The sequence below is a fragment of the Chrysemys picta genome, chromosome 4 (genome assembly GCF_011386835.1).
Source record: "Chrysemys picta bellii isolate R12L10 chromosome 4, ASM1138683v2, whole genome shotgun sequence".
In the NCBI taxonomy this organism is placed as follows: domain Eukaryota; kingdom Metazoa; phylum Chordata; order Testudines; family Emydidae; genus Chrysemys; species Chrysemys picta.
Genome location: NC_088794.1, coordinates 135,240,812 through 135,267,168, shown reverse-complemented (window position 1 = coordinate 135,267,168; position 26,357 = coordinate 135,240,812). Strand labels below are relative to the sequence as shown.

The 26,357-nt window shown below is 44.2% G+C and overlaps 1 protein-coding gene and 1 non-coding gene across 2 annotated transcripts; both read right to left on the bottom strand.

The window, feature by feature from the left end:
* Positions 1-12,129: 12,129 nt before the first annotated feature.
* EIF5 (eukaryotic translation initiation factor 5) lies at positions 12,130-24,957 on the bottom strand. Its single transcript, XM_005285846.5, has 12 exons — positions 24,477-24,957; positions 24,170-24,354; positions 21,245-21,524; positions 20,490-20,571; positions 19,881-20,053; positions 19,277-19,388; positions 16,902-17,041; positions 16,110-16,265; positions 15,770-15,931; positions 15,180-15,344; positions 14,776-14,910; positions 12,130-13,452 (listed from the first exon to the last, which is right to left on the bottom strand). Exons 3-12 carry the CDS (start codon positions 21,314-21,316, stop codon positions 13,360-13,362), a joined length of 1,290 nt encoding a protein of 429 aa, XP_005285903.1. The 5' UTR covers positions 21,317-21,524; positions 24,170-24,354; positions 24,477-24,957; the 3' UTR covers positions 12,130-13,359.
* LOC112059510 (small nucleolar RNA SNORA28) lies at positions 18,989-19,112 on the bottom strand. The gene has a single exon (XR_002888827.2). It is a non-coding gene; the product is annotated as a small nucleolar RNA SNORA28 (small nucleolar RNA).
* Positions 24,958-26,357: the final 1,400 nt, after the last annotated feature.

Sequence of the window (26,357 nt, the reverse complement as noted above, 5' to 3'; positions counted from 1 at the left end):
TCGGGGATTGTGGGCCTGCAGCCGGGCTCGGCGCCCTCCCCTGCCGCGCTGGGGGGGGAGGGGCTTTTTTGCCTAGGGCGGCAAAAAAGCCAGAGCCGGCCCTGCTGGGGGTTCCCTTTGATTTACATTTTAATTATTCATTATTTGTACTGCAGTAGTGCCAAGAAGCCCTAGGCATAGACCAGGACCCCATTGTGCATTACCTACTCCTCTCTCCTGCAAGAAAAATTTTGTGTATAAAATACAACAGAAAATTCTCTCCCTTCGCACCAATCTAGTTTCTACCTTCTCTGCTCCCACAGTACACCTATCCCTGGGGTCATGAGGTGGTATTACAAACATGAAAGAATCATTTCTGCAGTACATGATGGGCTGTCTAGTAAGGTTCCTAAGAATGGTCTCCAGGCTTCACAGAAACTTGCAACAGAGCTTGTTGCCATGACTAAGTTATTTAACAGCATCAATATCTGAAGATGAGACACCAAGCAGACCCTAACTTTGAAGCACTTGTAGGCAGAGAAATCCTTGCCAATCTTCACAGAACAAAGTTGCTTATTTGTTGTTTTTTTCTGCGTCACAAACATCAGTGTGGCTCTGTGATGCATGGCCAGAAAGGGTTAAACATTCTGCAAAATAAATGACTCAGATTCAACCCTTAAAGACATATGGGGAGATAATGTTTGTGTTTTTGTGTATTTACATAAACAGTATATGAGTAGGGTCAACAACGTAATCAACTGTCCCTGCCTATGCTGTATTCTGTTAATTCAAAGATCAAAAGAACATCCTAGCATTTAAATGAAGTGTAAACACGGGATATCTCTGTATTCATCTCTCTTTGAAATGTATAACAAATCATCAGTGAATGGTGGAGGAACAGGGGATTGTCTTGTGTTAATTCGTACAGCTAAGTACCGGTGATGGACCCACTTGAAAGTCGCCCTAATTACCTATTGTTCCCCGAGGGACTCCAACTTGTCAAAGAAGACCAGAAATTGTATACAAGATCCTTGAGTCCTGATCCTTTTTATCTCAGGTCTGCTTAAGCTTCATTGGGGACATTTGGGTTGCAAGTTGAGATCCCAGTTAAGCTGGTACACCCTGGATATGATATTGGACATTTGACTATAACCTATGAACTAAATTCTAAAAGAACTCTTTGCAAATACAAAGTTCACCATCTCTGCTTTGAATCTGAATCTCAAGAATTGAACTCATGTCTGTATGTATATTGATCTTTTAACCATACTCTCTCTCTCTTTTTTTTTTTAATACATTTTAGTTTAGTTAATAAGAGTTGGCTGTATGTGTGTATTTGGGTAAGATCGGGAATATTCAATAACCTGGGAGGTAATGTGTCCGATCCTTTGGGATGGGTAGAATCTTTTCTTTTATATGATGAAAAGATTTTCAGAAATCTTCATCATATTTGACTTGGGTACCTGAATGGAGGCCTGAGTCTAGGTTACTTTAAGGGAACTGTGTTGTTGGTTTCTGGACAGCCAGTGAGGTAATAAAAAGCTGTTTTATGCTGGCTTGGTAAATCTAAGTATTGAAAATATCTGCCAGCTTTGGAGATTATCTGCCCCATTCTTTGCAGTTCACCCTAATTGAGTGACCTCAGCTGGCCCCCACTGGGACCCCGATCACAGCCTCTCACAAACATCAATAAAATAATTCTTGCACCGCCCCAGGATGTTATCCTTATTTTACAGATAGGAACGCCGAGAAACAAAGAAGTTAACTGAGATATTTTCAAAATTGGCTAATGATTTTGTGAGCCTCATTTTTGGGTACCCAATCTGGGACACTGAAGGCCTGATTTTCAGAGACTCTGAGGATCTGCAACTCACCCTGACTTCAAAGGGAGCTTCATCTGAGTGCCTGGGGCAGAGCCTCATCTGCTGTAACTCAGAGTAGCTCCAGAAAAGCCCTGGAGCTACAACTGATTTACACCAGCTGGGGAACCGACCCCTTGTGTGAGCATGATTCTCCTCTCTCAGACTGGCTATTCCTGTTTTATGCTGGTGTGAATTAGAGGAGAATCAGGCCCACTGAGTGCAATCATATTTATGGACTGCTCTTTAGCACCAAAACAATTTCTCATCTAGCTCTGGATGGGAGTAGAGAAGCTGATGCCTCCCAGCTTCCACTTGGCTTGGGTTGCAAGGAGCATTGTATATAGAGAAAACCATGACAGCACAATTAGGCTATGTTCCTGCAAACACTTGAACTTTAAGCATGCAGGTAATCCCATTGACTTGAGTAAGACTATCCACAGGCTGACAAACATGTGAGCAAATGTTTGCTGGATCAAGGCCTTAAGGAGCATTGTTTTCGCACTGCCTCTCCTTTGATTGTTTTTCCTTCTGGGGTTTCTGTTGGTTATCTTCATAGTCTAGCCTTGTCACTTGGTACAACTGTACCCAGTTCTTTTTGAGTAATTAGTCTGAGAACAGAACACCTGCTGCAATTAAGTGGCAAATGGAATATTTTTATTCCATCTGTCCTTTGAAATCAATTTACTTTGGGGGCACAGAATAGCTGCCATTACTGTGTGACAGCTATAAAGAGAGAGTGCAGCTTTGGTATGGAATCACTTTACTGATTGATTCTCATTCATGACTACTTCTCAACATCAAGGATAAAAACTTGCTTTATACTGGAGTATTACAGGGGTATTTTATCTACTCAGCTGTAAGAGGAGAATAATAACAATATTGTACTGTCAACCAAACGATAACAAAGCACTTCACAAACTACGCCCAGAGAATTTCCCCAGAAAACTCAGCCAACTCTGCAATGTGCAGGGCCCAGGACACCATGGCCCATTACGTCCAGCGGTGGGAGCATTTGCATTTTGGACATTACTTTCTTAAGAAAAGTGACCTGGGATCTTAAAGGGGAGGAATGATAGTCTTGCTCTTAAAGCACAGTGCTAGGAGACAGGAATTCCATCCCTGGTTCTGCCATACACTTCTTGTGTGACTTAGAGCACAGTTGCTAACCCATTTGGGCTTCAGTACCCCATCTGTAAAACAGAGATAACAATACTTACCTACTTCCCCAGGGCTATGTTTGGAAAGCACATGGCGATCCTTGGATGGACGTGAGTATTATTCATTATTATTACTATTATACAGTGCAAATGAAGATGACAGGCTCTACATTTGTCAGGTCTCTTGTGAAAGACACCCTATAGTAAACTGCATGATAGTCCGTTCAGAAGAGGATGGGCTGAGATGACCTCTAGAGAAGTCTCAGGTTTTGGCTATATGTTGGCACGTGAAATCAGCACTAATAAAGAGACTCAGTTACAAAGAACTTGATACTTATGCTTTAAATACCTAATATAATCATTTCACTGTCACCTTGTCCTTGTCCCTGCTTACTTATGTCCACCTGTTGTCTCATCCTAGATGTAGATTAAGAGCTTTGGGGCAAGGCCTGTCTCTTCATATGCTGTGTGCTAGCAAAATGGAGTCCTGATCCCTGATTGGGGCTTCTAGGCACTCAGTAATAACAACACTAATTTGTTGTCCTTACTTATTAAATATTCAACAACAGAAAGGATTTCAAGCCCCAGCACAAACTTGTCAGTCTTTTTCATCTGTTCGTGCTGCTGTCACACACTACCAGGCAAACCTGTCACCTGAGAAGCTCCCTGTCGTGTTGGATGACAAGGGGCCACTGATGGAGGTTGTCAAGGTGAATTAAAGCTCCAGCCTGCAGGAAGACATTCAAGATTTAAAAAGCCAAGATTAATGGATGTGGGAGCTGCAGAAAGACCTGTCCACCAGCAAAATGAAAGCATTCATACTGGGTATTAAACCAGAGAGACTATGCTGGCTCAGAAATGAAGGAAATCATTGCACAGCCAGTATTTCCTTTCCAGCTGTCAGAAGTTTCTTTGAAGCTTTGGGCACATATAGCATCTAAATGCTGAGTCGTCTTTTGAAGATTTATTCATTAGTTTATTATGCAGTAGTGATAAATTTCAAAGACTTGAGGAATCTTTTGAATCTGAGATTTCCACCTTCCCTAAAGATACAAGAACAAAGTGGCAGCTCAAATCAATAGGGAGGTGGTGTTGACATCCCCAGATCATTCTATGAGATAGACTCAGGGATGGAAACACCAGTGCCTACATGAAAAGATGCATACATGTCACTTGTTGGGGGCCAGGAAATAAGAGGACAGGATAACTTGACTGTAAGTCAGTGCAAGTTGTACCCCATTTTTGTAAAATTTAATGAGTCTAATCCAGTCACAGAGTGATGCGGAAGATGACAAGGACTTCAGTATTCAAAGAAAACAAAAATACGCCGGCTGAATATTTATATCACAGGGCTCTGACAAACAACAGGTAAACTTGCTTCAAACAGAAACCTCCTAATGAAGTCCTAGTGCCAGATCCTCAATATAGCTTCATTGGCTTCTGTGAAACCACATCAAATTATTCCTGTTGAGAATCTGGACCCTCCAAGAGCAGCAGATTCCTCTGGGACCCACATGCAGAGGGGATCCTCTGCATACAGATCTTGCCCTATTGTGCAGATAGGCTTAGCACCGACGTTTTCAGCCCCGCACCCTGGTGAAGGACCCAGCGTGAGTCTGAGGCTCAGTTCATCATTCCATCCACTGCAGAAAATCCACTAAGAAAGTAATACAGACTGAGGGGGCTCTAGCTTTTGTATAGAGCTCCCTCTGCAATGTCAGGGTAGAGGTGCAGTGGCAGGCAAGCCCTGGCTTCATTGCTCCATTGAGGCCATGCTGCCAGTGAGCTGGAAGAACTGTGTAGAAGGCACAATGGCTCCTGCACCTCCAGCAGATCTCCGAGCTCCACAAGGGTTTGGGTGCTGAACACTGCCTATTTTGGTGGACAATGAAGCTGAACCCACCATCCTGGTGAGACGATCAATGGGAAACTGCAAGGTTCTTATCTTCTCCACCAATGTCCCATCCAGGGAGTTTGTCACAGGAAGAGGTGACCCCATCCCTCCCAACGTGTTACAACTACTATGTGAAACTGCACAAGAGATCTCCTGTGGTTGTGTCACTTTTGTGGCTAGGGATTAATTATCACTGATTTCTTTGTTTTATTATGTATTATGATTGGTCCCAGTCTTGCTCTCTGACATGAATTTTATCTGGTATAGTGGTATATTGGATGTTGGGCGAGACTCTCTGGCCTATTCTAGTGCTCAGGCAGTGCAAAGCGGGCAGAGACTGCCCTCCTCTCCCCAGTGGGCATTGCCAGCTCCTATCCCCAGCTGGCTCTGGCTTTCTCCAGTTGGCACATGGTCCCTTTGGGAATCATGGCCAGCCAGCATAGATTACAGCAGTCTACATGGTGGCAGAGACCGAGACCTACAGAAGTAATCAGCTCCACAACAGCTCCTCTGCCACTGCAACAAGAGGCCTGTATTGTCTATGACAGGTTTCAGAGTAACAGCCGTGTTAGTCTGTATCCGCAAAAAGAAGAACAGGAGTACTTGTGGCACCTTAGAGACTAACAAATTTATTAGAGCATAAGCTTTCGTGGACTACAGCCCACTTATGCATCCGAAGAAGTGGGCTGTAGTCCACGAAAGCTTATGCTCTAATAAATTTGTTAGTCTCTAAGGTGCCACAAGTACTCCTGTTCTTCTTTTTTTGTATTGTCTATGAATTTTGATTTTCCAAACGGCATTCCAGCCTGGCAGAGAAAATCCCTATGGTGAAATGCTCATTAATGTGAGAACAGATAGTGCTCTGAGAGAGAGCGAGCACGTGCTCACGCATAGAAGTGGGCAGTCTTTGAAAGGATCAACGGAGGTTAAGCTACATTTTCTAGGCCATTTAGTGAGATTGCATGCAGGGCCGGCTCCAGGCACCAGGCAACCAAGCACGTGCTTGGGGCGGCACCTGGCAAGGGGCGGCCAATCTTGGGGTGGCGGGGGGCAGCGCGGCGCGGCACTTGGCAAGGGGGGTGTTTGGCGGTGCTCGCGCGGGAGGGCTTCAGCAATGCAGCGCTCGGCGGGGGATGGAGGTGTTCGGCAGCGCGGCGCTCCACAGGGGACAGGGGTGTTCAGCAGCTCGGTGGGGGGTGTTCGGCAGTGGGGCGGGGGGTGTTCGGTGGTGCGGCGCTCGGCGGGGTTTCGGTGGCACGGCGGGGGGGGGGGTTCGGCGGCGCGGCGCTTGGTGGGGGAGGGTGTTACGGGGGGGCGGCACTTTTTTTTGCTGCTTGGGGCGGCAAAAAAGTTAGAGCCAGCCCTGACTGCATGCACAAGATTTGTGTATCTTACTTAAAAGACTCAATTCTTAACGGACAAAATGGCTATGAGAAATGAGGAAATACTAAGACAAATGAGCAGAAGGGCTGAACAGTGCTTTGCTTGGTGAATAATAAGTCTGAACCTAATCAGATATGTTGTAATTTAGCAATACAGTTGTCTTGTGTATTGCTGTAATTCCAGTACAGTGATCTGTGGTTAAAGATGAAATAATCCCACCTTCTTTCCTTCCTGTATTCATAATCTCAATTTTACTTTCTATCTACATTTGTCTTTGCTTTCCCTCCTAAACCCTATGTACCGGGGTTGCTAGTACAGAATGACTGCCTCATATCTTTGCAGGGCAGACGACTGGAGGGGAAGGAGATGATTGTGCTGCAGGGAGATGGGCGGCCACCTAACAGGCTGAGTGGGCAGGAATAAACAAGAAGTGGATTTTCAGGCTCTTCTAGTCAAGCACCTTCTCCAGCAAGCAAAGTTCCATAAGAGGTTGGGAGGGATGTGTCCTGCTTCTGAAGCACAGAGGGCAATGAGTTCAGCTGTTGTCCACTATCATCCACTACCATTTTAAGTGCATAACCTTAGGATCTCTTGCATAATATAAACTTGAACATAGTAGGTTGACTGCCAGCACCTTTGTGTTCACAACTACAGAATTGACTGTGGAGTTGTATTCAATCTCATCTTTTTTTTCTTTAACAAAGGACATTTTTACCCCTTATGGCGAGGTGGGGAACCTTTTTTCTATCACAGGCCACTGACCCACAGAAAAAATCAATTGCAGGCCCCACACACAAGTAAAAAGCAGCTTAGGTTTTTTTTGAGAAATATAAAACGTTCAACTCACCCACTTTTTTAGTGTGATGGCTGAGGTTGCAAATTAAGTCAAATAGCAGTTTTTCACACAACTCTTGCAACCTGAACACCACCATAGGTACGTGTGTGCACACAGCTTGGGGACGCTACTGGCTGCTCCACACTAGAGCACTGGAAGCACACGCGGGCCGAGGAACGTGCTTCCAGGCTCCAGCGCTGGCCGTTGTGAGGTCATAATGCACTAGAGTGGCTGGAGGCTCTGCCTTGCCCCAGTGTTGCTGTTACAGCCACTGCCTGCAGCTCACCTCCCTCCCTCCTCATCAGCTCCGCTGTCTCCACCCCCCATAGGCTACTGTCATAGGTCTATATTTTTAGAAAAACTTACTGAAGGCCAGATGAAATTAAGCAACAGGCTGGATCTGGCCTGCGGACTGTAGGTTCCCCACCCCTGCCTTATTATAAAAATAATGAGGAGTCCGGTGGCACCTTAAAGACTAACAGATTTATTTAGGCATAAGCTTTCGTGGGTAAAAACCCACTTCTTCAGATGCATGGAGTGAAAATTACAGATGCAGGCATCATTATACTGACACATGAAGAGAAGGGAGTTACCTAACAAGTGGAGAACCAGTGTTGACAGGGCCAATTTGATCAGGGTGGATGTGGTCCACTCCCAATAATTGATGAGGAGGTGTCAATGCCAGGAGAGGGAAAGTTGCTTTTGTAGTGAGCCAGCCACTCCCAGTCTCTATTGAAGCCCAAATTAATGGTGTTAAATTTGCAAATGAATTTTAGTTCTTCAGTTTCTTTGAAGTCTTTCAGAGTAGCAGCCGTGTTAGTCTGTATCCACAAAAAGAACAGGAGTACTTGTGACATCCGAAGAAGTGGGATGTAGCCCACGAAAGCTTATGCTCAAATAAATTTGTTAGTCTCTAAGGTGCCACAAGTACTCCTGTTCTTCTTTGAAGTCTGTTTTTGAAGTTTTTTTGTTCAAGTATGGCTACTTTTAATCTGTTATAGAATGTCCAGGGAGACTGAAGTGTTCTCCTACTAGCTTTTATATGTCACTATTCCTGATGTCCAATTTGTGTCCATTTATTCTTTTATGTAGAGACTGTCCGGTTTGGCCAATGTACATGGCAGAGGAGCATTGCTGGCACATGATGGCATATATCACATTAGTGGATGTACAGGTGAATGAGTCCCTGATGGTGTGGCTGATGTGGTTGGGTCTTCTGATGGTGTCGCTAGAGTAGATATGGGGACAGAGTAGGCAATGAGGTTTGTTACAGGGACTGGTTACTGGGTTAGTGTTTCTGTGGTGTGTAGTTGCTAGTATCTGCTTCTGGTTGGGGGCCTGTCTGTAAGTGATGACTGGTCTGGCTCCCAAGGTCTGTGAGAGTGAGGGATCATTTTCTAGGCTAGGTTGCAGATTGTTGATGATGTGCTGGAGAGGTTTTAGCTGGGAGCTGTATGTGATGGCCAGTGATGTTATTTTCCTTGTTGGGCCTGTCCTGTAGTAGGTGACTTCTGGGTACCCGCCTCGCTCTGTCAATCTGTTTCCTCACTTCTCCATGTGGGTATTGTAGTTTTAAGAATGCTTGATAAAGATCTTGTAGGTGTTTGTCTCTGTCTGAGGGATTGGAGCAAATGCGGTTGTATCTTAGGGTTTGGCTGTAGACAATGGATCGTGTGATGTGTCTTGGATGGAAGCTGCAGGCATGTAGGTATGTATAGCGGTTAGTAGGTTTCTGGTATAGGGTGGTGTTTATGTGACCATCACTTATTTGCACTATAGTGTCCAGGAAGTGGATCTCTTGTGTGGACTGGTCCAGGCTGAGGTTAAGGCGGGGTGGAAATTGTTGAAATCCAGGTGAAATTCAAGGACTGCCTTCCTGTGGGTCCATATGATGAAGATGTCATCAGTGTAGCGCAAGTAGAGGAGGGGATCTAGGGGACGAGAGCTGAGGAAGCATTGTTCTAAGTCAGCCATAAAAATGTTGGCATACTGTGGGGCCATGCGGGTACCCATAGCAGTGCCGCTGACTTGAAGGTATAAGTTGTCCCTAAATCTGAAATGGTTGTGGGTGAAGACAAAGTCACAAAGCTCAGCCACTAGGTGTGCTGTGGCCTCATCAGGGATACTGTTCTTGACAGCTTGTAGTCCATGTGGAATATTGGTGTAAAGAGCTTCTACATTCTTGGTGGCCAGGATGGTGTTTTCAGGAAAATCATCAATGCATTGTAGTTTCCTCAGGAAGTCGATGTTGTCTCGAAGATAACTAGGAGTGCTGGTAGCGTAGGCCCTGAGGAGAGAGTCTAAATAGCCATATAATCTTGCTGTAAGAGTGCCAATGCCTAAGATGATAGGGCATCCAGGGTTTCCAGGTTTATGGATCTTGGGTAGCAGATAGAATTCCTGTGGTCGGGGCTCTAGGGATGTGTCCGTGTAGATTTGTTCCTGTGCTATAGTAGGGAGTTTCTTGAGCAGATGGTGTAGTTTCTTTCAAACCAATGTAAACTTATTCATCTGAGTCCATGAACAACCTGAAACAATGGCTCTGAGAGATCTGAGCTGCCCCAGTCATTGCATGCAATACTCTGTGATTGTGCAGCCATTTGACATTTTTCTGAAATACCAAAATGTATCCTGTTTGCTAGTGCATGAGTATCTCTGAATATGATCCATAGTTGTGTGCTCATTGGAATGAAGGATATTTCATGGAATTCCAACAAATTAACATAGCTTCAGAATTTGGTTTCTGTGCTAGGAAGTAGCTTATGGTGAATGAAACCACTTAAATGCTTAACAGATAGTAGGGATTGATACCTCAGAGGGAAGATGCTTGTGTGTATGCATGTGCGTCTGAAATTGGGACAGTGGTATTCTGGGGCACGAGCCTTGGTGGGGAGAGACAGGGTATCTCAAATTTGGAATTACTCCAGGTGGAGATAGCCATGGAGTCTCAAATGCAGGGGAAGGTAAAATCTACTTCAGTATGAAAAACTCTCTCAAAATCAGGGAAGATCCAGCATTGAGGGCATCCCTGCAAATCTCAGCCACACATTATATTAAAACCAAAACTAGAGATTTAAAATCCAGACTTTTCTCCATTTCAAAGCAAGTAGAATTTTTTATAGCCTGTCTACATACATAACAGGTGCTAAGAACCCCAATAATGGTGAGACATCTATATATCTGAAGAGCTATATGTATTAGGGCTAGTCTATACTACATAGGCTCTGCCCAAAAAGCTATACCAGCAAAATCCCTCTTCACTGTAGACCAGTGGTTCCCAAACTGGGGTTTGTGAAATGTTACAGGGGGTTCTCAGGAAAAAAATCCCTAATGGCAGACAGAGCTGTCCCTAGGGACCCCGGACAGCAGGGGCCCAGCAGCTAAGCAGATCAAAGCAAGCATATCTATCACACTGAGGAGATTTAAACTTCAAAACTCCTTATAAGAAATGGAAAATGAGGTGGATTTTTTTTTTTGCTGTTTTAAAAATTAAATAGGCAGCTAGTATTGTTTTTAAAGTGATAAAGAACACGTTTAAGCTTTGTTGTAACGTGCATTGTTTGCCTGGACTGCTCAAGACCTGAATGCTTGTGAAGGAGGAATGATTTGAGTTGGCTTCTTAAATACCTTCCTGCTGTTTCACATCTGATGCTCCTTGATGAAACATAGGAGCCTTGTCTTATAACAGGCTTATTCAAAGTGATACAAAGTATGAAAGTGAGATTTTGGAAGAGTGTTGCTGTTTTCATAATGTAATAAAAATACTATAATGATAAATAATTGTGTGTAATAAGCATGTCATAAAAACATTTTATATTTCCAAGATCACTGCTTTTATAATTTATACTCAGGTAAAGGAGAAAATCCCTGGAAACATTCATTTTTAGGAGGGGGTTTGTGAGACTTGACATTTCAGTGAAAGGGGTTCACAGGTTATTAAAGTTTGGGAAGCACCGCTGTAGACATAGCATAGACCAGGGATAGTCCAGATTGCTGGTCAAATCTGGACTACCTACTAGCTGCTTTTGAACAGACTGTGCAGTCTTTTTAATTATTGCAGTGTGAAGAGTGTTTCTCTGGGGTCTGGCCCTTGACCAAGAAATTTAGACCTCAACAAAAGATAATTGATTAGCCCTGGCATAAGCCAACACCGTTTCCAATTACAGTGACACCACCTCCCCATTATTAGCCAGCAGCATCTTCTGATGAAATAGCTGCATGTACTGTGGGGGTAATGTAGGCACAGCAATGGTGGGGGAGAGAAGGGAGGTATTTTCACACACAACACAGACAAAACTTTGTAAACACTAGCATTTCCACTTAGAGCTAGAACATTCTTGACATTAGCTCCATAAGCCAGTGCAGTTTACTGCTGCATCATAAATATATATATTGGGAAAAATGGATGTTAGGCAGATACATCCTCCCTCTGGTCTCTTGAGTAACTTTTCTTGACTCAGGATAACTCGTGTGGAAAGAGAGAGCAAGACTTTTCCCCCTAACTTCCAACAGCATTAAGTGGAACTTTGGTCCACCCCTATCCTTGAAGGATCAGCTGTAGAATGCACCCAAAGGGGTCAGGGCTTTTTAAATCTCTCATTATCAATAGCTTTAGATTTGCACCTTTAAACTTTGTTCTACACAAAAGCTAAGACACAAAGATGTGAAACAACTATGTATAGATGTAGTCTACATGTATCCTTTGATAGTAGGAAAACCCCCCACCTGTGAGAGGTGGATTTGATTTAAACCAGAAAAAGGTTTTCAGCCTTTCACTCACAGACCCCTACACATTTCAAATGGGGGTGTGAACTTCTTTGGACATTCATGCTGGTCATAGTTTTAGACTGAAAACTTGAGTCTAGAGTTCAATAATACTGAAGATGCTCAGCTCTGCATTTGACACAGCATGAGAAAGGGTACTAAAGGTGTAGGCTTCTACAAAGACGAACACTGAGGTGGTAGCTGTAGGAGGGGGTATTCACATACTTTTGACATCAGAAAAAACAATGCCGGCTCTAGCAGCTGAAACTTTATTTCCATGGTCACTTTTCACAGATCCCTTACATGTTAGTTTACAGATGACATGTTGAAAACCACTGTTTGCCTGGCTTAAGAAAGCTGCTTTTGTTGACTTTTGGCCTTTTGTTTGAGACCAAGGTTGACGTTTGCCAGAGCAGAGGGTGGATATGTTTAGAGAAAGGAATAAAAAGTTACTGTATGAAGCAAAAATTAGAGTATAAAGACTAGGCTGAGTTGGTTTTGCTGACCACCCCTTTCCTCACATCCAATTTCAAGTTATTTTCAACTCAGTTCTCCCTCAGTTAATTTTTAACTTACTAAGTAAATCAGTCCTTTTTGCCAAGAGCAATACAGACATTTGAATCACAGCTAGAGTAGGAATTTAGATGTGTTTCTTCTACTTCCATCAAATTTTGATTTGGTTGTTTTATCACAGGGGTAGTAAGAACCACTCACTCAAAATAAATGTGATCGCTTACAATCAACTATGGACACTACAATGGAAGAAAGGAGACTTTTGGAGCAAGTCTTGATCTTCCTCTTGCAATTTTAGAGCTGCTTATCAAAGGCAGTCTGAAGCAGTTGCACCTGAGAAGCATCTGTTGGCCAAATACAGACACCAGATGGAGAGGGATACCTTTTTACAAGTCTTAGGCCTATGATAGTATGAATGCTAGCCTAGCTTTGTCTAGCAATTGAGACCTAGTCACTAGTGGCTCTTGGTGCTCCTTGAGCTTGCTGGAGATTCAAAGGTTTAGAAAAATTGCATATCAGAATCTCCACCAGGGACCAGTATTTCCTCACAGCAGCTTTCTGTTACCTCCTAGGCAGGAGTGGAATACCATTGCTCTCCATGCCAAATTGCTAGCAAATAGACGCAGGTTAAGCCAGACTCACTTCAAGATGGCCATAGCTGTTTAGTGATGGCTCTGACTCTTAGGTTGACCAAAACCAAATCCTTTATTCCCACAGCTGTATAAATGTGTTCCAAGTATGTGTGTCCAAACACAACTTTTTAAAAGGAAACATGCCATTAACAAACTAGATCAGTTCACTGATGCATATGACTCCTTGTGTTCAGCTTATAGTTAAACAAGACCAGTCACAGTAAAAGACATTTGAGCATGATGTTAAGCCATTTCAGCTTGTGCATGTACATGTTGCACTTCTGGAAGAAAAATGCAGAGCAGTTTGCAGTATTACACTGGAAGCTAGATTGCATCACTTTTAAATGGCATCGATATCAATGTCATCATCTTTCTTGTTTACAGGCTTCACAGTTTCAACTTTAGGTACACTGGCAGTCTTGGAATACACCACCTGAAGAGACAAGATATTTAGTGTTTAAGGACATCCATTGATGTTATCTTCCATAATAACATTGACACCCTCCACCTACTTAACAATGGTGCAAGTCCAGCTAAGGTATAAGCTAGATGTACACAGCCTGTATGAGATACAGGCGAGTCATCTTACATGGGGATTCCGAAGAGGTTAGCACGTAAAGCGAAAACCACATGTAGTCAAAATTACATTGAGTTGAATGGCAGGCAGAATCGCCCACACTACAAGTACAGTATTAAAATTTCAGAGTAGCAGCCGTGTTAGTCTGTATTAAAATTGTTATTTTTCTTTGTGTTTTTGCTGACTGAGTAAAGCTGAAATTGTGCATGTTAAATGCACATAAGATGCAACAGACCTGTAATTCATTAATTTTAAGGGGAGGGATAGCTCAGTGGTTTGAGCATTGGCCTGCTAAACCCAGGGTTGTGAGTTCAATCCTTGAGGGGGCCACTTAGGGATCTGGGACAAAATCAGTACTTGGTCCTGCTAGTGAAGGCAGGGGGCTGGACTCGATGACCTTTCAATGTCCCTTCCAGTTCTAGGAGATGGGATCTCTCCATTAATTAAATTAATATAATTAATTTTAGAGAGTCTGCAGTCTTTGTTGCATGTCTGAAACCATGGTCAAAGCACTGTGTGGGGAGTCATCTTCTAAAAGATATTCCAAACTGTTTGGTTCTACCAGTCACCACACCTCCATTACTCAATTAGGTAGTTTGTCTTACCAACATGCATTTCTCCCTAAGTTTGATTTGCAAGGAGCTTTAGAAGAATGGTCTTAAAGTTTTACCTGTTTTTTGTAATGGCAGCACCAGATATTAACAGTTTGCATCCTCAGAGGCTAGACAGTTCGCTCTTTAAATTTAGCTTTTATTGCTTGTACTAGAGCGCCTTATGTTAAAAAGGCTGACACTACTGGACACCCTGTGTTGACCACCAAGTAACAATTTAGACTCTTGAAAGCTTAAAATGGAAAAAAAAAAATCTGCATTGTCCTAGCTGGCAAAGTTTTTATCCTGTCTTTATATTAAGGAAGACGGGAGCCTGTGGACGAATCCAAGGGTGTACAGAGGGAAAGGGTGTACACCAAGGGTGTACAGAGGGAAAGGAAGGTGCATTATATGGACTGGGGGAGAAAGCACAGAAGGCAAAGCGTTTTAGCCATATGCCTTACAAGGAAAAGCTCATTGCTTCTTAAGCATGCAGGCCCAGGGAGAATTCGAGGGGGGGGGGGGGGAAGGGAGGGAGAGAAGAAAAGGAGGAGAGAAACAACGGACAGACACAAACCAGCCCTCCTACCTCAATATTTTCATCTTCGTCCTCTTCTTCATTACCAGAGGACTCCTCCTCAGCTTCCTTCAGCCATTTGATAAAGGGTTCTGCTTTGATGCGGATTTCTTTAGCAAGCTCTTTTGAGACATATTTCTTAGAGGCCTACAAGAAAAGGAAGAGTTTTATTCAAGGTGGCTTGGCTTTGAGTTGCTGAGGAGTCCTTATCGAACCCATCTCTCCTTGCTAATATGTAACTTTTTTCATTCTTGTAGCAACTTGTGCACTAGAGAGGTTAAGTCACCTTCATCAGTTTCAGAAGGCCTGCATTGTACTTTAACACTGTATGAAGCAGACCACATCATGCCATGCCTCCCCCCGGCCCCAGAAACAGATATTAGGTGGACACCGTACTAGCAACACTAGCCAAGTACCTTTTCTGCCCAGCTAAGGATGACCTCTTCTTCCAGAAGATCTGCATCATACATTTCCTTCAGGATATGTGGAATTTTAGAAATAAGCTGAGATTGATGCATGGCTACCACACACTCCAAGCCATGAAGAAGGTATCTCTGAGCTTTCTTGTTGTTGTGGCAGAACTGTAATAAAACCATACAAATTGTCAATCTTCAAAAGTTTCAGCCTTCTGTACAATATGCTTCAGCCCAGGTCAGGGGTGCTTAACCCGAGCCCTGGGCAGCAGGGTTTTGACTTCATCCTCAAGCCCCAGCAAGTCTAACACCAGCCCTGACAACCCCATAAAAACAGGGTCATGACCCACGGGGGGGGGGGGGGGGGGGGGGGGGGGGGATTTTGGAGAAGTGGTGTCTTAACCCAGTTTGAGAACCACTGGTTCGCAGAATTTAGGGACAAGAGAGTGAGTTTTCTGTTGTAGACATTTTGTTCTGCCATAGTATCCAGAACTTCATCTACTAAAGTAGTTCTTGCTCCTAAAAGCCACTTAAGAAGGGTCAGACTTTATATATGGAGACCAGTAAAACTGTTGCGAGATTAAAAGTCTTACACGTAGGAAGTGGCGTCTATATCTCTTTATCTGTTCTCGAATCTTCTCATCAAAGAGGACTTCAGTCAAAACTAGAGGGCCCATAGCTTTTACATCCAGTCTCTCCGCTTCTGCTACAATATCTTTGTCAGAAGTCTCAATGACACCTTCTTCCTTCTTTTTCTGCAGGTGAGAAATTTGTCAACTCAGATGCTAACAGGCCTATACACTCCCCCCCCCCCCCCCCCCCCCCAAACCACAACTGGTTACACTTAGAAAGCTACACCACCTTAGAACAGTTTACCATAATGACTTCAAGTATTATTTTGAGCTACTGTTCTTAAGAGAATTGCAGTTTTACCTTAACAAAATCAAATAATATGTTGACTCTCTCTTCTACTGTTCTTTCTAGGTCATCACTAAGTGTGAGGTTCTTTGCATGATCACTGATTTCATCCATTCTGCGCCTCTGGGCTTCTTCAGTTGTGTCTTCACCCCAGTCATCGTCATCATCCTCCTGAGGAAGAGCATTCACAGAGTTAAACTCTTAAGGGAAAGGTGATGCTCTGCTTATGGGTATATTAAATACTAAGGCCATTCCAAGGTAGATTCTACTGTAAGTCTGTACTTTTGGTGTGAGTGGACGGGGAGTACTCAAATTCCTAGGGTCGCCCCTCACCTTAAGTTATTCACAAGGCATCCCTATGGGGACTACAGTAGTTACCTATAGAAAAAGCTAACACTACGCTTAGTATTTTAGTCATGTATCCAGCTTGCACTCCCCCCCCCACCCCCAAAAGCACAGCACAGAAAATAGTCTAGTGGCTGACTAACTCCATTAACCACTTCATGGATTAAACTGCAGAGCTAAGGATGGGATATGAGGCTACCCCCCCCCTCCCCCCCAACGGCTTAGGAAGCTCCAAGGGAGTAGGAAGGAAGGGCTTCACTATCATGTGATGGTAGCAGCTTCCCATCACAAGAGCCAGCGTAAGTGGCTCAGGCTATCTATACAGCTTATTTTCAGTGCAGATCTTTGATAAAAGGAACAATTGCTATTTCAGAGAGCAGTTACAAGTGGAAGTGTTACCTGACACTAATTTTGAAGTCTAATTTATAAGCCAACTTCATTGTTCTTTACAAGTCTACTTACCACTGGACGTGGAGGGTCATGTTCGTCTGGTGGCGGCGGCAATGGTGTCTCATTGCTAGACACAGAACCATTCTCTTTATCCTTGCCTTTTCTGTTCTTCTTTTCCTTTTCTTTCTTTCCTGTACTAGTGTCACTGTTCTCTGGAAGTAAAGAGACTGGATACTTTAATTTGGTTCCAAGTAGGAACAAGACCTCCACTTAGTGAGACAATTTGTCGGCACTATTTCAAGTGTACCAGATCCCCACAGAATCTAGTTTGAAGTTTTAGTTTAATTCAGTATTCCAAGGCTCCTTTTCATGGTGCCACCTCTCCCTCAATGTGAAGGTTGTGCCAACACTGCAGACCCCATACAGCATGGGGTGAAGTTCGTCTTAAGACAAATAAAGCAACATCCCTTGCGTCCAACCAGGCTAGAAATCAACAGCCACAATTTGACAGATACTGGAGACGTAGTTTAAGGGTTACACATTTTAAGCACTATTCTTCCTCCCCCATTTTGAACATCAGAGCCATGATTTGGTGAAGTGCGCATATATCACGTCCACTAGAGACCTGGTAGCAGTTTAAGGTCAAAAGGGATCACTATACTCCTCTTGTCCAACATCTGCCATAGTATAGGCCAATAGTCCTCAACCTTTCCAGACTACTGTACCCTTTTCAGGAGGTGGATTTGTTTTATGTACCTCAAGTTTCATCTCACTTAAAGAAATTTACAGAAAAGTGTCAGCACATTTTTCATTTTTACCATACTCTAAAATTGCAACCCCCAGTTTAGAAACGCTGATAGTAAGTAACTATACAAGTCATTGTATGTATAAAGAACAGGAGTACTTGTGGCACCTTAGAGACTAACAAATTTATTAGAGCATAAGTTTTCGTGGATGCATCCGAAGAAGTGGGCTGTAGTCCACGAAAGCTTATGCTCTAATAAATTGGTTAATCTAAGGTGCCACAAGTACTCCTGTTCTTTTTGCGGATACAGACTAACACGGCTGCTACTCTGAAACCTGTCATTGTATGTATGAAATTTTACAGAGCACTATAAACTGATTTTTGCTAGTGCTATTTCCATGGAGGCGGTTATAAAATTAGGCAACTATCTAGAGGAGTTGAGGTACCCCCTCCTCCCCAGAGATACACATGCCTGGTTGAGAACCACTGGTACAGGCCACAGAATTTCACCTAGTAATTCCTTGAACGAGTCACTAACTCAGTTGAATAAAAAAAAAAATTCAAAATCCAAGCTTGATTTAAATACTTCAAATAGAGAACTTGAGGTCATTGGTAAGCCAATTCAGTAGTCTGTCACCCTCTGAGACTCTTCTAGCTTTGTTTCCAGCCATTAGTCTTGTTATACTTTTGTTTGCTTAGCAAGAGCTCTATCAGATGTCTCCCTGCACTTGTTGGCCATGGCCAGTTACATCCTCAAAAATATTACTATAGTAAGCCACCAATTTTGAAGTTGCAGAAGCAGTTTAGCTCAAAATAAAAGTTTGAGCTAGAGGTGTACATATTAAGCCACAAAACTTGAGTCAAGCCACTTTAACAGATTAGAAACATACTGAAGACCCTTGTACCAGTCAATTTTTTTTATTAGCAGAAACAGTAATGTTTCCTTGGTCCTTTGCATCCTCAGGCTCAAAGAGTGCTCAAATCCAAGCTGCAGTTCTCACTTAGAGAGGAGACTGAACCACAGAGCACTAAAAACACAAAGTAAGACTTCCAGAGGAGAGTAAGAGTTTACTTTTGGAAGAAAGACTTTCAAAGCAATTTTTGTAGGTCTGACATGGGGACAGTCTGCCTTTGTATAAGGGTTTTGGTACTAAGCACTATAGCCCTGTGTAGGGCATTTACAGGCAGCAGCTAGCATGCAGAGTTAAGTTACTCATTTTGACTTTGCTTCCCATAAATCTATCAAGCGGATACCTGCAAGATTAACCTACAATTGTTCTCCAGGAGATGTAGCTCAGTGTGCTGTTTATAAGCCTTGGGTGGGACTGGGAAGCAGTCTAGTCCACAAAGAGCTGGATAGTGGCTAGTGTGTAGTAACATGAATGTGACTTTTCTGATCTGCAAGTTCAAATAGGTTGTTAGAGTCTATATAACACATGACCTCATTTAGCAGAGACCACCGGAATAGGTTAGACTTTTTTATTATAGCAAGCTTAAATTGAGACAGGCAACTGGATATCTGCCACAGAGTGTTGCTTGCACAGAGTAACCAGTTAAGTCCTTCTCAGTGAAGGGCAAAAAGAAACTTGAATAACTCCACCCACCCTCAGACAAACTTCTACCTTTATGTCTCTTTCAGCTAGAAGAAAGTTTTAACACTTGGATTGCTTCCTTTATAAAAGAGGAAAAAATATGCACTTACCAGGTGGGTTTTTGAGAATGAAGGTGCAGAGTTTATGGTTTGTGTCAAGCATGCCTCGATAGCCACAGGCTTTGCAAGAGTTACCTATAGTTTGTTTCTTGGGATTGACATGCTGCCAGAGGGAAAGTCAAAATTAAAACCTTAATTCAACTCTGATATTACTTCTTTATGCCACAAACTTACACAATGTCCAAAGAGGCCAATATTGAGATTTAAGGTAAACTTTTCACATCAGCCTGTTTATCAGTTTATATATGAAAGTTATGCTAATAGTAATTTTTGCATAACCGATTATTCTGTAAGTATCTCAATCAGGATGTTTCTTTTGTTATGGTTTGAGACTGGAAACATTTCCAGACCAATACTTCAGAAGTTGGTTTATTTATAATCACAAGCTTCAGCTGAATCAGCTATTTTGAATGAAATTTCACCTAGACACTAGCATCAGCATGAAATTGACTTGAAGTAGTCAATTTTGTATGCATTAGCACTTGTGTGCACATTAATATCTAAGAATGTGTCAGTCCTGTGTATTTTTAATATCAGAAAAACCAGTTTGGTTATAGAAAAAAAAAACAAAAAACAAACACTTAAGCACACTCACCAGATCAGTTTCAGGATTCTCACACTCAGGACAGAGAACAAATTTTTTAATGAATCCATCCAACATGTCTTGCAGCTTATTCGCCTCATGAGATCCATTGACAATGTAACGGTCATTCTTAACATCAAACTGGGTCTGTGCCCCCAGCTCACAACCAAAAAATTTGGTGGGATCTTTCAAAAGACAAAAAATTGACACATTAAAAGCCTGCCAGTAAGATCCTGGCAGCCAGGCCTGGCCTGTATACTAGGTCACATCTCAAATATAATTCATAATCACTAATAATGCTTGGCTGTACTCTTAACTAATGGGCCATGTCTTACGATTCTGTAAGAGGGGTCACTGTACAATGCTGTACTGGATCACGTCTTTCTAAGAGCTAAGTTCTAGCCAAGTAGTGTTTTACCCTAGAAATAATAGATTTCCTTTTATTAAACTTTAAAGCCCACAGAGCCTATGTTAGTATTGCACTAGTTTCATAGCCATATTTTACCTCTAAACTATGCCGGCCCCCCCTCCCTGCTTTCACCATATGAGTTTACCCAAACAATCCTTGAAGGCCAAAAAACCCTTATGAGGGAATTTCATGTTACTTTAAGAGTTACTTACACGTTGGAGGCCGATTAAGCGCCTTTGCAACGTCAACCATGTTGACTATAACTGTCTTTATTCCATTTCCTTTGCCCTCAACCTAAGAAGAAAAAAAAAAGTTAAATTTACACAATTAGGTATACATGTGAAGGTCAATGACACACTGTCTCAGGGCTGGTCCACACTAACCCCCCAGTTCGAACTAAGATACGCAACTTCAGCTACATTATTCACGTAGCTGAAGTACCTTAGTTTGAACTACAAGGTACTCACCGCAGGTCCACACATGGCAGGCAGGCTCCCCCGTCGACTCCGCGTACTCCTCTCGCGGAGCAGGAGTACCGGCGTCGACGGCGAGCACTTCCAGGATCGATTTATCCCATCTAGACAAGATGCCATAAATCGATCCCAGAAGATCGATTGCTTACCGCCAAACCCGGTGGTAAGCAAGTATAGATGCACCCTCAGTCATTTAAGAAATGCTACAAAGTTAAACACTGCTTAAAGCAGTATCAGTATTTATGGGAGAGAGATAGTGTGGTATAGTGGATAGATAGAGCACTGCACCAGAACTCATGACACTGAGGTTCTAGTCCTGGCTCTGTCACTGACCTGCTGGGTGACCTTGGGCAAGTTGCTTCATTTTGCACTCGTTTCCTATTTGTAAAGTGTGGCTAATGATACTGGATCTCTCAAAATGCTTTACAAGAGACATACTGATAAAAAGCTCTATAAATAGTGCTTATATTCTGATTACCAGAGTTTAGAGTTACCTTTGCAATCAGACGGGGCATTTTGTAGCGATAGAACTGATCCAAAACACTGCGGTTGACATTGACAGACATTTTGTCTTATTAGTAGCTTTATCAATAAGATGAAGAGATCTTTGATTGCAGCTTTTTGGTATCTTCTGTCTGGAGAAGACGGGATGACATAAACGACTGCAAGAGTTCTCGGTCTCTGACATGAAAAAGTTTTCGCCACTGAGGCTGTGAGGTTCTTGCTTGTATGCTATGTTCCCCCAATACAGGTACCAATGGCTGCGCAACAGCTCTGCAAGTGTTTTAAAAATAAAAATAAATAAGAAAAGTTCATGGAAAGCTTTTGGCTGAAGTATATTCATACTGCAGGACACTGTTTAAAATTTCAGATCCAATAACTATTAGTTATGTTCTTTAATTAGTCTTATTTCTGCTGGTCATAAGAGTTTCCTATGCATGAAGTCAGTTATGTTTGACTACGTAGTCTCAGTTTGTATCATTATTACAGCAGCAGTTCCTCAGCTGAAGATGTCAACATCTGCTGTTCTGTAGAATGCCGACTTGTCATATGGTGCAAGTTTCCCCCATTTTCACTAGAGCACACTGAGACACAGCTAAAGAATGAGTTTACCATGTAAAAGGTTACCAGAGGAATGTTAGGTTATGAGATGGGAGGGGGAAGGTGCAGCAGTGTGGGGCAGGGCCCCCTTGGCTTCTGCTAGACTCAAGGTCAGTCTGAGACCCTGGGTTTTGTAACCACTGGTGCACTTTTATTCTCAGGCTTGTTCCCACCACATACATGTAACTTTTCACCCTCTGCAGGCAGGCAGAGCTACCTCCCTGCTTCCATTCCCTGCCATTTTCCTTTCCTCCTGCTCCCTCTGGCTTCCTTCCCCTGAGGTTTTTATGCAGCCCAAGGCTAATAAGGTAGCAGCTGTCTCCACCTCCCCAATTAGGGCCAGGTTACCTGCAGTCCACTCTAATTTGTGCCCCTAATGAGGAGTGGGCATGACAGAGGGCTGAATCTGCAATCCTTTGCCTGTCACCCTGTCACAGAAGATCACATAACAGCCTTGATATTAAGAGTTATATGCGATGAAAGTTTGACTGCTTTGGAAGAAAGAGGCAAGGAAAAAACAGCCCTCAAATCCTTGGTTATGGTATAACTGAATAGGCTCATTTTAAAGTGAAGTGTGGGGCTTATTTGTATCTAGTCAACCAGAATGCTGTGAAATACCTACCTGCAAGATGAATAAGCAGTGTTTTTGGCAATATAGAAGTTACAATATAGTTTGCTAAACTGTTATGGTTTGCCAACAGCTTGCTTTTCTCCTGGACTTAAGTGGCTAAATTTGTTAAAATTAACTAGTGCTTCTTTCCACCCATAAGATCGCTTAAGTGTAGCAGCCCCATTATGTGTCTACAGCAACTTCCCTCTGCACCTTTGATTCAGCATAGTAGTATCAACACCCATACACCCCCACCCCCAAATATTTAAGATGTTTTGCATTTCTAGACTTCCTACTTCTGTGGCACATAGATGTTCATTAACTTGCCCAATCCTTCCCTCATTTCTCAAAAGAGCCCTATTATTGCATCACTTCTGCTGTACATTTACAATTCAGTTTCTAAGCGGTATCTGAGATTAAATATTGACTTTAACCATGTAGGCAGATACTGCATTTGAAACAAGTTTATTCTTGCCAGTTCTTTAGAATGAGTGTACCTGCTACCACTGCTACTTCAAGTGGACATGTTTAGGTAACTTATTTGGATAGAAATGTGCTGTTTTATTGCCATTATGATTGAAGTATTTTGTACAAGTATGTTTTTCAGTATTAAAAAAAAAGTTTCCCCAATATTTAGTCAGTAGCAGTAACTGAAAGTTGTTAGTCGCTGGCCAAGAAAAGCGATGTAGTAGGGGACATGTCAAAGGTATTAGCTTCTTTTTACATAATTAATGCTCCCTTTGTTTTCCTCAGTTAGTGAACACCTAACTGCGCCCACATCCCCCCTTTCCAACAAGCAGTTCTTCTCCCCTGGGATGCCTGTAAAATCCATGGAGTGAAAGCTAACTTTAGAAAGTGCAACTAATATCTTTACAAGTCCTTTGCATTTTACAATGCAAGGATCGTCTTATACTACTTGATCTACAGGACCTGATCAATAGCACTCAGGCTTAGTTTTGCCACAAAGCAGCTAGAAGGAGCCCTTTATTGCGGGTGCGGGAAGGGGAACCCTCAGAGGTGGCAGCGCGTCCCACAGCAAATCTAAAAGCAGCCATCATGTGGCCTTACACACGTGGCTGCAGAAGCATGGTGGAACCAGGTACCACAGGGGAGGAAGACTGAAAAGTAGCCTCCTCCACATTGCTGCTTTTGTCTGCTGGCGACCGAGGCTCCCACCCACCTCACGACACCGCCCCCGCGCCCGTCGCGCCGAGCCAGCAGCCAGCCTCCCTCCCGCCGAACCGCCCCGCTCGGATCTGGGATGACTCATAAATGCAGCGATTAAGCACTGAGTCAGCCCTACACAGAAAATGGGGGAGGGACGCCCCCAATCGCGCATGCGGGGGCCTCCGCGGCTTCTCAGACAGACCCCCCCCCCGCCCCAACCCCTGGAGTGCAGCCCCCTCCCCCCCGCGCTGCGGCTTTCTAACTGCGCCACACAGCTCGCCCCCCCCCAATCACGAGGCGCGGCCCCAGCCGCCGCCATTTTGCCTCGTCGCATGGAGACGCGGGGAAGAGGCCACCCGACTGGGATAGTCGGCGCCACCGGTTACCCCCGCACTGGAGTACCTCAGCCACCCCCCGTCGAGGCTGCCCGGACCCCAATCACCCCCCTCCCCCGCGTACTCCGTCCCAAGGACCCTCCCCCACGTCCCCAGACGCGCTCTCCTCACCTCGCTATTTCCCCCTCCCCCCAGCAGCCACTCACCGTTTTCGTCCAATAAAGACATAAACCCAACGCTGCTCGCCCCGGGCTGCGACGAAGCCGAGTGTGTAAGGAGAACGGGGCCGAGGGGCGCTTATATCCGGGCGGAGGGAGGGCGGGCGCCGCAGCCGCCGGGTCCGAGCGTCCTGGGGCGGGCGGAATCAGCAGCAGCGGCGGCGCCAGTCAATCTGTGGGGGAGATACAATCAGGGCACCGTTAACGGCGGCACCTGGGAAGGGAAGGGGCGGGCGCAACGGAAGCCGAAGGGGGCGGTTGCCGGTTGCCCCTGCAATGGCTACCGCGTACTCACCTCTAGAATGTTCTCGCTCCAACTGAGCGACGCCACGGCTGGGATCAATCAGCCAGCGGCGGGCCGCGCCTCCCTCGCCCCACCATTAGCTCATCGCTCGACGTCCGCCTAAGTTATTGGCTGCCGCTCCTGTCAATCAATCCGCCCTTTCTCCCCCTCCCCCCAACGCCCTAAAGGACATCGCGTCTATAGTGGCCAAAGCTCGCGAGAACTAGAGCAGGGGGGTGGGGACGGGAGAGAAAAGAATGAGTCATTCAAACAGCCAGGCTGGGCTGTGCGTCAAGTGGGGGAGGGGCTGGGTGGCTGGCCTCTTTGGTCCCTAGTGTGGCCGAGGGCGCAGAAATGGTGCTGGTCACCAGCATGTACGTACTAGAATTGTCCATTTCCTTGCTTCTGTAGGCTGGGCTCAGTGCACCCGCCAGGGGCTCCTTGCACCCCCCTAACCGCTGTGTGCTAGCCTCTAATACTCCTCCCTGCAATCCCTGCCCCAGCCCTTATGCCAGGGGCTCTGTGCCTCTCCCATTCCTTCGTCTGCCGTCTCTTCCCCCATGGCAAGGGCTCCTTGTGCCCCTTCTCCCATGCCTCTTATTCTTCTATTCCCTGCAATGACAGAGACTCCGTGTGTGCCCCCATCCCTCTCTGCCAAATGTCAGGGCACTATGTCCCCCCTTCCCTCCAATGCCAAGGGCTCTCTATCCTCTCCTTCCCCATACCAACCTTATTCTCCCCCTGTGCCAGGGGTTCCCATGTGCCCCCTGTTCCTCCGATCCCCCTTCCTCCCTCTTTCTGTCTGGGAGATAAATCTGAGTATCAACATTTTAAACTATTGGGATGATGAACACAGTTGAGATGGGGCTGCTGTTATGCTGGAAGGTGTTGATCGCTGCTGTCAAACCAGTTCTTTGATCTCTAGAAAGTTACGAAGGTGAATGAAACTGCTGTGTTTGCAAATTAGACAGAAGGCGCTCTGCATGTCCCCCTTTCCAGTTTTCCTCAAAATCAATAGGATTTTGGCCATTGATGCCTATAACATTCCCTGACATTTTGGAATTGATTGAATGAAGTGTCCAAAAGTTACTGCATTCCGTACCGACAGAGAAATGTTATCAAGCTCAGTGTCAGGCCTCATTTTGCTCAGCCAATAAGGAATCCATCTAGAGTGGGGTTTAAAATGCTAACCCCACAAACAGGCATGCAGCTTCCTACCTCTGCCGCTCCCCACGAAGGAGGCATGAACACCCAGTTCTCCCTGTCACACACATAGTTATTGTCCTTATTGCTGCCAACTCAGTTCTGATGGGAATGTGGCACTGAGCAGGGCCCGACCCCCAAAAAAGGCATGAATCTCCAATTCTCCCTGCCACATATACAGTCTCCATTACCACTAACTCTCCTCCTTACTGGACAAACGAGCAGAGCTGTCTTCAGGGTATGGAGTCTTGATTTTGATAAAAGCAAAGCCCAGGAAAAGGTACAACACTTGTTTCTTGCAGACACTTACTATTCTTGTCACCAATATTGCTAGCTCCCTTCCTCACTGGACAGAGGCATTAAGTGGGGCCAGCTTTAGGAGTTGGGGGCTCATTTAAAAAATATTAGTCTTGTAAAGGGCATGAAATTCAACTCATTTTCCCACCCTCCACTCCCTCTAGCCAAGTATCTCAATTGCCATCTGCTACTATTACTACCATGTTCTCTTCCACTCCTCCTAAATGGCACCAAGCAGGGCCAGCATTAGGGTTTTTGAAGGCTCCTAATAAAGTAGGAATTCAATATTTTTGTCATTGTATAATACAAATAATGTAAAAACAGCAAGGCATTAAATGGGCATTTTTGAGATATTATCATGCCCATTAAATATACAAATCACTTCTCTGTCTT